The sequence below is a fragment of the Micropterus dolomieu genome, linkage group LG01 (genome assembly GCF_021292245.1).
Source record: "Micropterus dolomieu isolate WLL.071019.BEF.003 ecotype Adirondacks linkage group LG01, ASM2129224v1, whole genome shotgun sequence".
NCBI lineage: Eukaryota > Metazoa > Chordata > Actinopteri > Centrarchiformes > Centrarchidae > Micropterus > Micropterus dolomieu.
In genome coordinates, this window is record NC_060150.1 from 54,953,962 (window position 1) to 54,967,178 (window position 13,217).

Here is a 13,217-nt window from a genome sequence, read left to right on the forward strand (position 1 = left end):
CACATAAACAACAAGGCAGGGAAATATAAAAGGAATTTATTTTATTGTTTGGGTACATTATTGTTCAGTGTACATGTTCACATCTGAAACAAACTTTACGTGCTTGATAACTCTCCCACCCCGCAGACATCTACACGTCAATACCGATTTATATTCATAGCGGCAAGTGCTATGTAGCTCCACATAGGGGACACAGGAAGTGACATATAGCACATTCATGCGGCGTCGGAAACGCGTAGGAAATTCACAGCCGCACCGGCAGAGCTCCAGAATATGCAACTCGGCCGGCTCACGCGCGGACGCGCTTACAAGTGCGAGGGCCCGCCCAACGCTGCTTGCAGCTTTAATTTTCTTTCTGTCTTTTGGTTTTGTTAAAGTTATCAGTCCCTTAAGTTACACTGGTCTAATTCAGGAACGACCAAGTTCCCTTTTTAAGCTTTTTTTCGTCGAGCTAAGCCCACGGAGGTCGGACGACCCCACGTGGCTCGCCAGCAACCACAAAGGACGTCTTAAACCTGACCCGAGACAGGGTCGGGAAGGCCCCACTGCAAGTTTCTTCCATAAGCCTTCCAGAGACGGACCCCGGAAGAAATTCCCTGGCAGAGAAAGCGACAGCTTTAAGTTGTCCTAACCGAGAACGCATGGACTCTGCCAGTATGAGGCCATTTACCAAAAAGCCAAAAAGCATAATACCACCTCTTTAATGACAATGACTGCAGATAATCAATCAGATAATTTTGAAGTGTGCAGATAATTATTTTTCACAACAGAGTAACTTCTCAATGTCACATTTGTCTCTTAAAGAAATGTCAAAATAAAACAGTATATAACCAATATAATCAACCTTTCATTTTTTACTTTCTACTAACTTATATGCAAAATGTTAACCTATAAATACCATCCTAATATTTTCATTTACAGCTGTTCACTATAATATATTGTTGAATTTAGATCACACTATTTCCAATTAACATAGGAAGCTGATGATGAATGAAGACTGTGATTTTATGTAAAATAGTTTTAGTCAGATAAATTTTATAACAAAGTATTGCTAATACTAATCCATAATAATATATTAAACTCTTGTCTTGCATTCATGGAAACATCAATATTAAAAGATTACAAATGTAAAAGTAGTTTTGTATGGCTTGAAATGTGTTGTAAGAGTTATTATAATGATGGAATCTGTTGATAAGAACCCAGTGCCATAATTTCACATCAGTAGTATTCAGGTGTTGTGAGTAAAAAGAAAATGATGTGCAAAGCAGGAGCTGAAGAGCTGGGTGGCGATGGTTCAATGGATAAGACTATGCCTTTAGTGTGAGGGACCTGGGTTCAATCCCCCACTGTAACTCATCTACCATTGTGTCCCTGAGCAAGACACTCTCAACAGACCTCTGACATGTTTTGGATAAAAGCATCAGCTAAATGAATAAATGTAATGCAATGAAGAGCCTCGCTGGAAGCTGGAGCTGTTCTCTCCAGAAGAACAGGAGTCCAGCTCCTGGACACAGCAAATCACATCTGGGGGGTTCTGCAATCAGCTCCTCTGGCACCTTTCAAGACAACAATGGGTAGACAGTTAAGCAGCTTCTTCCAAAGTGCCATAAAGCTGCTGAACTCTGAGATCGCCTCAGCATGATAACCTCTCTGGCATGTGACAGTAATTAGGGGTGGCAATGTGAAAAACACTGTTTACTAATATGTGCAATATACGGTTACAGCTCCTGTCTGCAGGCATAACGCTCATTATATGCTGACAAAAAAGGTGGATGCAAATCTCTGCAGGTAGCCTAAAACATCTGTTCTGTGGAATAATGCATCCACCTCTTAAGCTCCCTATCAGAAACGTCGCTCATCAAACGCAGTTATCACCTGACTGTTTGCTGAATCACAAGGACTGCTACATCTACTAAGTGTAATAACTTCTTGATGACTCTAAACATCCTTCAATATGTACTTCGAATCAATCATCCCCACTGATGAACCCGACAAAGAATATATTAAATTGTTTTTAAACAGCACACTCGGAGGTGCACAGCTCTCCTCTGCAGTAAAGCAGAACTCTATTACTCTGTTCCCCCCCTTAGACGCCTGTTCCCACCCTATTAGACGCCTGTCACTCAAAGCGGCCACGCCCCTAATAATGCAGACCTTTAAGGCTTAATATAATTTAAACAGGTGTAAACATGTTTTATTCTGCTGTAAAGTTGTGCATTTTAACATGGGGGTCAATGGAGATTCCCTTCTGCAGCCAGCCTCAAGTGGCCACTCATTTGTTTGCAGCGTTTCTGGGAAGTGTGCTTTTCACACAACTCTGATCCACTTATTTACTTACTTATGTGAACTTGTGAACTTATGTCTACATTTTTGTTTAGTTGGGTTTTTTGTTTCTTTTGCTGCAGAAATTCAATACAAAAGATGGATGAATGAATTTCGCCAAGTTGAAGCCAGCCTTGTCAACGTAGATCATTTGCTGTAATGTGGGACTTGATTGGCTTCCAACTTCATGACTCTCTGAAAGTAATCAGACACAGTGTGTGTAAATAAAAGTATTTACACACACTGTGTCTGATTACTTTGCTGTATACCTACTGTATGTCCTACTGTACTTCAGGTTTATAGAGTAGTTTACTGCAAAACACACTATGTATTGTACAGTAATTGCATAACCTTACCGGGACATATTGGCAAAGGAGTTCTTTGATGAACTCATCGTCCCTATTAAAAGGAACTTTGTGTTATTTCTCTGTGTGGACTGTATGCATTTTGTGTCAATGCAACACGAAATGTGTTAATTGTATAGCCTACAGAGACGTGTAGATGTTGTGCTGTGTCAAGAGTTTAGGAAAATTGTTTAAAGTATTGAAAGGATTGTCAAAGTGATAGTACAAAACTGTAAACTGTAAAGAGTCACTTCACCCAAATTACAAGAAGAAATATTTTCTGTCTTACCTCCAGCAGCATCTTGTCAGATGTGCTCTGTGTTACAGTGACACAGAGTCAGAATGACTGTGAGTGAGAGAGCTGCAAAATGTAATTCATTGTTTCCGATCTACTTTTCTTGTGTTGTTTCTCAATACTGAATAAACACTGAGCTCAGCACGTGACTTTTTACATCCCATACTGCTGCAGTCCATCTCATACTGGTATAAAGGTTATTTCACTGTCTAAAGATGCACTAGACGTGTCAAGTGATGCATCAAACCAACTTAAACACCTGTGTTGTTTTTGTGCTTAAAAAAAAGAAGTTTAAAATGAGTTTTCTCTTTTTGAATGGTCTTTTCTTGTGTCAGTGGGAAGTAGCCACACAGGTTTAGTACCAACAGGACATAAAACTATTTTCTTATTCTCTCTCAGTAAGTTTATAGTTTGTAAAACGTCACAACTTCCATCTGATCATGTTTAAATAATCTAAAGCGGAAGGAAATGTCGTTGTTTAACAGCTAGATATCTGTGTTCTGCTTACTGACCACAGAGGAAAGGCATCATCATTTAAAGACACCATCCTTCTTCATGGTAAGTAGAATTGTTTATTCGTGTGACTGGTACAGGATCTCTCCTGCTGACATGTTTTAATGTCTCTGAAGCCACACAGACAGATGAGAGGAGCAGCTATGAGTTTAACTGCAGCAACGAGTGGATTTGTCGTCTTCCTTCTCTCTGTGTCAGGTGCTGTTTATCTAAACTTACATACACTGCATTAAAATAGAGGAATCTGGGAAATGTAAGTCTTGTAAAAGTAGGCTGAAGTTCACATAAGTAAGTAAATAAGTGGATCAGAATTGTGTGAACTTCCCAGAAACGCTGCAAACACATTGCTTTAAATCAATTGCTTTAACTCCACATATGTAAATTTGTTTTTGTGTCAGTTGTAATGAATATTATGAAGATTTTGTTTTGTGTAAGCCAACGTCCTTTGCTCTTGTCTTTTGCATAATGTAACTGAGTGCTAAACACTTTTACATGATGTAAACTGAGAATATTTGGGGTTTTATTTGACCGTTCTTCCTTACTCTGTTTAATGTGTTCTACAGTTTTTTCACTTTGACAATCCTTTCAATACTTTAAACAATTTTCCTAAACTCTTGACACAGTCTTGACCTGCCAAATTAACAAATTAACAAATGCTTTCACAAATGACAGAAAAAACCCATCATGTTCTAAACCTAACTTATAGGCTAAAGTCAAAGTGAACAGCTTTTCATATTGTGACTTGAAACACAAATAATCGCCTTTATTTTATCCCATTGCTACTGAGAAACAGCTGATATGAGTTATGCAAATAGATTAATCGCATTCCCATCTAGGAAACATACTCACGTGTTGAGGTTCTTTCAATCGCACCATATGGTATATAGTAAAAGAGGAGCTCTTTGGGATGATCTTGTATGGGAAAGGAACCATATAGAGTAACACAAAGAAAGCAAGGAAAATTCCTGCACGAGAGAGAGGAACACGAGTACCAGGACAAGGGAGAGAAGTGGGACAAGGATAACCTCAGCCGGGACACAGTGGCATCCATTGTCTGGACATTTTGAGAAATAACTACACAAAGCTCCTTTTAAAAGGAACGATGAGCACGATAGTCATTACTGTACTATACATAGTGTGTTTTGCAGTAAACTACTCTATAAACCTGAAGAACAGTAGGACATACAGTAGGTATACAGCAAATTTTTTACACACACTGTGTCTGATTACTTTCAGAGAGTCATAAAGTTGGAGGCCAATCAAGTCCCACATTACAGTAATTGATCTAGGTTGACGAGGCTGGCTTCAGCTTGACGAAATTCATTCATTCATCCTTTATATTGAATTTCTGCAGCAAATGAAACATGCATGCATTTACTAAACCCAACAAAACAAAAATGTAGAGAGACTTCAAAAGAAACTGCAGTGCAAAGCATAATCTATGATCTGTACAATATAGTGTCTATTGTATAAGAGGCAGACCTGACACATAAAATAATGCAGTTTCTGTAATTCCACTTGAAATTAGTGTTTTTATGACATTGTGCAATGATTGACTAAATGTGTGTTGGAAGAGAACATGTGTTAGTGTTTTGGAAGAATGATTTGATTTTGGGTCATGTTTGCAGTGTTTTGATAGATGTAGTGTCTTGTGTTAGTGTATCATTGTATTTTGAAAATTAGTGTTAGAGTTTAGTGTGTTTATGTGTGAATTTGAGCAGGAAGTTAACTGTTTTGCCAGTTGTGTGTTGTAGGTGTGTTGGTGCGTTAAGAATTGAAAGAATTGTCATAGCAATAGTAAAATACTGTAAAGCCAACTCTGGTTGCACGAATATCAGTTCCTGTCTTGCAGCTACTTTTATCACGGGAAAGGCTTTTGAGAGATACTGATCTCACAGTGAAGTCATACTGACTTAACTTCTCATATCTCTATCTGTATGAAATCCTGCTAGTTCCTGTCTGACCACAGTGTGATGTTTCCATTGCTCTGTGTTGACAGGGGTCTAAAATTAACTTTTTTCACTGCCTGCCACTGTGACAAGCAAGTTTCTTTAGTCTGCCACTCAGAAATTGTATTTGTTTCTTTAGAAAGGTATGCACTAAGATAGCTAATTTTAATGTAGGGAAAATAATGTTGTCATTCCAATGTTAAACACAAAAATATTATACATGCATGTCTTTCAGTAAACGACAGTAAACCCACCTCACCTAATAATCACTAACAGCTTGATATTTTCAAAGGTATTGTTACTGGTACCAGATGCAGGAAACACAACCACAACACATGATTTCCACAGCCCCATTGAGTTCTTGATAAAGGCTATTAGTGTCCTGTTGATCTTGTACATTTCCAAGTATTCCAGTATCCATGTATGTGGAATTGAGTCGTAGGCGTTCTTGTAGTCAGTCCAGGCGGTGCCCAGATTGGTCTGCCTGGTCTTGCAGTCTCGAGTGACGGCTCTATCAACCAGTAGCTGGTGCTTGGCTCCCCTGGTATTACTACCCATTCCCTTCTGGGCCCTGTCCATGTATTGAGCCATGTGCCTACTCCTCTTAGCCGCTATGATACCTGACAGAGCTTCCATGTTGTGCAGAGGCAGGTTATTGGCCGGTAGTTGGATGGGATTGTTCCTGTCTGGGGGTCCTTCATGATCAGGACTGTCCGTCCTTGGGTTAACCTTTCTGGGTGGGTTCCATCCATCAGCAGTTGGTTCATTTGTGCTGCCAGTAGTGATGGGAAAAGTCACTCTTTTGAAAGACTCAAGTCACCAAATCTCGTTCATTAAAATTAACTAATCTTTTTTTTGTGTCATTTTGTTCATTTTAACTAGTGTGGTGTCCAGTGCTTATGCATTTGACTCCTAACAGTTCAAAATAGCACTGTAGCAGCAGGGCAGAGGGTCAGTGACCTTCTACGGGGAGAGCAGTGATTGGTGGTTATGTAGGGTATGAACCCTTCTATAGAATTTGACCTCTAACCCCTTGTTTTGTTACCTCAGAATAGCACTGTACCCTTCTATGGGTTTGACCTTTTATTTTGCAGACTCAAACCCTTTTATGGTAACTAACAGATACCTAAACATATCCTATAAGCTATGTTTGATGTACAGAGAGACAGAGTGGCCATCGGGCTGGGTCACTCTCCAAGCTGCTGCAGAGCTTGTGATTGATGCTGAACTCCTTGATTTAATAAACTTTTATGATCAAGAACAGTGTCAAGCGGTTTCCTGTCAACACATCATCGCGGCACTATGGCTCGGACACAACACTAGGCTGGTTATTGCGGCGCTACAGCACTCTAGTGGGTGATTTAAAAAAAAACACCACTGTTCTCAAAAACAGAAGGCTGCCTGGCTTGCTCTAATTGACAAGTATGATGCACAAATTCACCTCTTGATCTTTCTCTACAATGGTTCTATAAAGCCCCATGGAGCCACAACAAAATTCAATATGTTGTCAACATTCGATTAAGCCACTACTCCGGCTAAATCCGTCCATTTTCACAATCTTTCCTGAGTGTACTACCAGACCCAATTGTAATTACTATCACTATATCTCTAAAGTGCTCATTCATACAGTAGCCTAATGCCTATCCATAAGTAAAATCTATATATTAACATCAGATTAACAGGGAATATATTGAAGTAATAAGCTTGACAACAATACTCTCAAACACTGCAGGTTGTTCACCAGTGAGGAGCTGTGAAACAACAGCACGGCCTGTCGATAAATAAAAAATAAAAGTTAAGTTGCGTTCCCTGGCAGACCGGATCAGCTGTTAGCTGTAAACAAACCACAGGGCTAACGCTAACGTTGCTATGTGGCTGTGTTTTAATGGTTTAATGTCCGGGTCTGTTTGTTTTGGAGAGGAGACGACCTCTGTGGTAATTCAGCTCCCTGTTGAACCCTGTCAGGGCTCTGAAGTGGACCCAGAACAACTCTCATCAGCTGTTGGCTGTAAACACTAGCAGGACTGAAGTTACGGTGCGGCTGTGTTAAAACTATAACTTAGCACAACATAACTGCGCTGTAATAACGTTATGCTTTATTAAATGTTACAAAATTATCAAAATACATATTAGACATATGTCAGTCCAATGACTGTTACCTGACAAGAGACTTGCCTCCTTGGTGCTGGCAGTAAAGTGCAATTTATATTTCTGCGTCAAATCGATGGCGTAGGTGACAGCGTAGGCTATGGGGCTACGCAAAGGCTACGCCGTTGCCTGACTTGCATCTCCTCAAAAATGTAACTACACGTCGAGTCGACGTGGAGCGTAAGCTCTGTGATTGGTCGGCTGGGTAGCCTGCAAAACCTCCGAGCAGACCGGAAGTACCTCGCGCTTTGAAGTGAAATTTACTAGTGGCCAAAAAGGTGATTGTAACACTGTGGATCAATATATTTGACCGTCGCAACCCGAGCGAAATGACTCGTTTTGCTATCAGAATGTGAACCATTTGGTTGGTAACATTTGAAAAGGCAGCCGCACGTATGCAATTTTAGCCCCATTTACGTTAGAGGAGCGCATGTTTCAGTATTATTTGTGTGAACAGATGAGCGATCTGTGTGTAAATGTGTAATCTGTAAATATAAAACACTTTACCCAAATGACACAAGTTGATTTTCTTTCCATCGGCGGAAAGTTTGTTTCAAAACTCTGTGTGTGAAGAACTGAGATTGACAAATACAGGCGGCACTCACAAATGCCTGTTTGAAAGTTGTAAATTTTAGGAAGATATTCACAAATGTGGTTCATTTATTTGTAAAGCTTTAAATATATTCACAGATATTTACAAATCTTCATTTTGTGTGCAAAGTGTTTTATAATTACAGATTACACATTTATACACAGATCGCTCATCTTTTCACACAAATGATACTGAAACATAAATACCCTCATAAAACAGCTAAAGTCAGAGATCTTGATAGCAGTTTTCTGCTTATCTTATGTTTAGCTGCTAGAAACTCTCCCACACCTCAGTGCGCTGCATTTATTTTTAGCTTTCACACTTAACTCAGCAGCAACCTGACCGCAGAGTGAAGAGAGAGAACTGACCAAGAAAAGCACAGACTCTCTAATAATTTATATTTCTCCTCTTATCCCGGTCAGTAAACTGCATTAAAGGTCACAGGTCTGATACTTTCCTGTTCACTTCACTGCACCTTCAGACTGGATGATGTCCTGCCTCAGTGCACATAGAGATGAACTGTAGAAAGCATGTGTACATCTTCCTTTGCACTGACTGTGTATAACTGAGCAAGACGTTGTGTTTAGACTTCTCTCTGTTCACCCTGGTTTTATTCAGAAATAACGTAAAAAAGGTAATAAAACATTAAATATTTAGAACAGGAGTTAGGAAGTGCTGGGAGAAGAATGATAAAGAACATCTGTGAGTATTTTATGTACCACTGTTCTGCTGCTCTATCCCAGAAAAGAGTGTAAAATGTAATTTTATTAATTTTCTGTTTGGATTACTTGTGTGTTGACACATAAGCTTTTCAGGCATTTTGTTTAGATTTTTTTGAATGAATGGACCCAAGCAGAAACCCAACTTTTCACAACATTAAAATATGACAAACACCTTATAAACTTTCTGTGACAATGACTGCAGATAATTCAGGATTTTGAAGTTTGGTTACGTTTCTCTCAAATCTTATTAGTAGTATGATCCACTTTGTATTATTAACTGATTGCTAAATTAAGTTATTAATGTTGATTGTTTCTGATGTGCTCTGTGTTACAGTGGTACAGAGTCAGTATGACTGGGGAGTGACGTACACTTATACTAAGATCTGTGCCTTCAAAGGATCAACAGTGGAAATATACTGCACCCTCACATACCCATCCAGAATAAATGACCACAAAACTACAGTTGAGGAAACATTCTGGTTTATAAAAGAGAGTAATTATGATTATGTGGATCTAAGAACGGACCCGACCTATTCAGGTCGTGTGGAGTATAGCTGTGATATGAACTACTGCACTCTGAGAATCACAGACCTGAGAGAGAGCGACTCAGCTGAGTACAAGTTCAGGTTCGTAACAAACCAACCAGGTGGGAAATATACTGGTTCACCTGGAGTCACTCTGTCTGTCACAGGTAACATTTTCATCTGAATATTTATTTATTTAGTTCCAAATGTTCAACATCTTATGAAGATTACTCACATCTGTATGTGTTTGTGTGTTTGTATATGTTCGGTCCAAAATTAATTATTCACATATTCAGATCTCCAGGTGCAGGTGAGCAGATTTCAGGGGTCTACTAACTGGGCAGAGCTGAAGTGTCACAGCAGTTGTCTTCCACCTGGTCATCATTACTACGTCTGGTACAAGAATGGACAGAACATTTGGGGACAAACATCTAATTCTTATTCAGCCTACTTTGATCCTGCAGACAGTTTTTCCTGTGCTGTAGGAGGATATGAGAAGTCCCGCTCTCCTTCAGTGTGTGAGTTTACATCCAGTCTTCCACTGACATGACACCATCCGGTGGAGCCTTTAACCTATTGTACTGCACATTAACTGCATGTAACTCAGTGGTATTTGGTGATTCATTGTAGAACTGGATGAAAACCAAATCATTTCCCCATGAGATTGTAGACATGTTGCATAATTAACTCTTATTTTCTCTCTTCACTGTAAAATAACTCACAATGAAAACGTATTAAAACAGGATTTGTTATCTTGTCTTTAGACTGTTTAAATTCTTTGGATCAGATCAAACGTGTGCATCATCAGAGAAATTCCCTGATTATCTGTTCTTGTATCTTTAATGGACACTTCTTGGTAAATGTGTTATTCAGTAATATTGTTCCTTACTTTCACGTGCAAAACACTTTATGGGTCCAGGTTTTAACTTATTCTGATCCATCCACACAAACACATGAGTGAAAAGAATGAAGTCAGATATTTTTAAGTGATTAGTGTTACAAGATCTGTCCAATCAAGTTTCCTTGTGGAAGTGATGATGTCAGAAAATGCCACATGTGGGAAAATCATGTCTGACACACATTTTCATTGTTCAATGCACTCATTTAGCTTATTTACCCACTAGAGGTCATCAGTAGACATGGTGGTGTCTAAAGACACTGAACCAGGATCATTTGCTTGGTCTCTTGTCTTCAGCACTGTTGGACATTTTCAGTCTTTATGTCTGTGATGATTTTGTGCTTTAGGTTTTCTGTTTTACTTAAAGATAAGAACATCCTTCTAGTTTGGCCTTAACATGTGTCTTAGGTGAAAACCCATTGCTAATATACAAAAATCAATGAAAGAAAATGAAGGATATTTCTTAAAGGGCATGTAGATTACCACTCTCCTTCAGTGTGTCTTTAGTCCACTACTTCAGTATCAAACGTCCCAACTTGTATCCATGGTAACAGGAACCCATATAGTTTCTGATACAGGAGGAAATCAAGCTGCACCTCCACTTTGTGTTTGTGTGAAATATTGTCCATTTAATGTGTTAAATGTGTTCATGTTTTCTCCTCCAGATGCTCCAAAGCTTCCCTCTGTGTCAGTGAGTCCCTCTGCTGAGATAGTGGAGGGCAGTTCAGTGACTCTGACCTGCAGCAGTGATGCTAACCCAGCAGCTAAATACACCTGGTACAAGAAGAAAAAAACACTGCTCAGTAAAGAACCACAGCTTGTCTTCAGCTCCATCCAGTCCTCTGACTCTGGAGAGTATTACTGTGCAGTCAAGAATGAAGGAAGAAAGACATCTGGATTAGTCTCTATTAATGTGAAATGTGAGCAAAACACAGTTAATTTAAAACTTATGAAAACTTTTTAAAGTTTAATTATCCAGTCAAATGTTTTGCTGATCATGCACTTTCTTCAGCTCTGCCTGTTTCACATTCACAGTCTGCTGCTGTAGTTCACTGAGCAGCTACAGTAGGGGAGAGCAGGGGCTAAAGAACCATTTTTCAGAAAAACCTGATTTTAAGAGATAATGTTTCAGACAGAGATATATTTTTGCTGTGGTCACTAACTCACAGGTGTGGTCTATCAATATCAGGTGGTATTTTGTACAAATGTAGAACAACTTCTGTATAATTTCACTTTAAACATAAGTGGCACATTCTTACTTTTGACCCCGTCAGCTGGGACAAAAGTAATACAACAAAACAAGCTAGATTTTTTGTGTTACCCTTGTATTTAATAAATAACCATGACTGTGACCTTGTTAATGTGTAATTGCAAAGATCTTTTGTCCTTTATCCTTAAAAAATAAATTAAATTACATTTTTATTTTTAATATTCAGTTTCAAAAGTAACCTGACAGCCCAAACTTGCATTCTTCAGAGAACATCCTTCTAGTTTGGTATTTCTAACACGTGTGTAGTGGCTAAAAGTCACAAAAAGACAGGTATCTAATTAATGCGTTTGCAGCCGCCATAGGCCACTAGTGTGATACGAAATAATGTTGTTTGCATTTGCCGTTTTGATTGAATTCATTGTTCATCGATGATGGTCTTCAGGTAAATACAATAATCCATAATGCCATCCACTGAATGTTACACATTTTCATACAACCTTTGTACGGCGCCGCCCATCTTAGCGTGCCAGAGCGGTCAAAAAACTAAATGAACCTTTGCAAAGGTTCCTACTTAAATTACCTTTGACCCAAAACAGACAGGAGCCACCTACTGGCCCACTGGAGTACTGCACCCAACACAAAAAAAACATAAATTGCCTTATGTGAATCCCCATTGTGTGCACACACACACACTCTTCAGTAGCTTCCCTCTATGATATTAATGAAAGAAAATGAAGGAAACTTCTTATAGACATGTAGATTACCACTCTCCTTCACTCTTTCGTCTACTGCTTCAGTAACAAAGTGTCCTACTTGTATCCATGGTAACAGGAACCCACATAGTTTCTGATAAAGGAGGAAATCAAGCTGCACCTCCACTTTGTGTTTGTATGAAATATAGTCCATTTAAAATGCTCCACTGTGAAAATTCAAACTCATCTTGAAATTAAATGTTAAAAGTGTTCATGTTTTCTCCTCCAGATGCTCCAAAGCTTCCCTCTGTGTCAGTGAGTCCCTCTGCTGAGATAGTGGAGGGCAGTTCAGTGACTCTGACCTGCAGCAGTGATGCTAACCCAGCAGCTAATTATACCTGGTACAAGGAGAATGAAGACTCACCAAAAGCATCAGGACAGAACTTCACCATCACTGACTTCAGAGCTGAACACAGTGGGAATTATTACTGTGAAGCCCAGAACAGAAGAGGACGTCATAACTCCACCTTACATCTGATTGTTGTGGCAGGTAAGTTTTTGCATTAAGCTCACACACACTCTGAAATGTATCAGCTTGTATGTTTTCAGTGAGTGCAGGAAATTGTGGACCTCAGCTGGGGACATTACAGTGTTTTTTAATTCCTTAGGCACAATTTTTCAAACTAGTGGCTATTTTTTAAAACCTCTACACACTAATCACAAAACCTTACACCAATAAAACAAAACATTATACATCCCTTGCAAAAGCAAACAATTCTTGCAAAACTATAATACAGCAAACACAAATGCACTGTACTTGGTTGGATCTGTCTCTGCTTTCTATCTCTGACAGTAGAGAGATAATAATCTCTTTTTAGAGAGAACATTCTGATCTACTTTGGCTTTTAGATTCTTCTTTGTAACGCTCCAAATCAGTTTCTTTACATTGGTAATAATTTGGTTTACTCTGATTGGTGTTTGGAAAGCAGTGTTACTCTATGGGAGCAA

General features: G+C 39.1%; 1 protein-coding gene across 1 annotated transcript in view; it reads left to right on the forward strand.

Moving 5' to 3' along the window:
* The first annotated feature begins 8,849 nt into the window (after positions 1 to 8,849).
* The window catches only part of LOC123958314 (B-cell receptor CD22-like), a 49,484-nt gene continuing 45,116 nt past the window's right edge, over positions 8,850 to 13,217 (forward strand). Inside the window, exons 1-3 of the mRNA XM_046031649.1 lie at positions 8,850 to 8,865; positions 9,706 to 9,927; positions 10,973 to 11,227. Of these exons, the coding sequence (XP_045887605.1) occupies positions 8,850 to 8,865; positions 9,706 to 9,927; positions 10,973 to 11,227 (493 nt within the window). The remainder of the gene's footprint in view (positions 8,866 to 9,705; positions 9,928 to 10,972; positions 11,228 to 13,217) is intronic.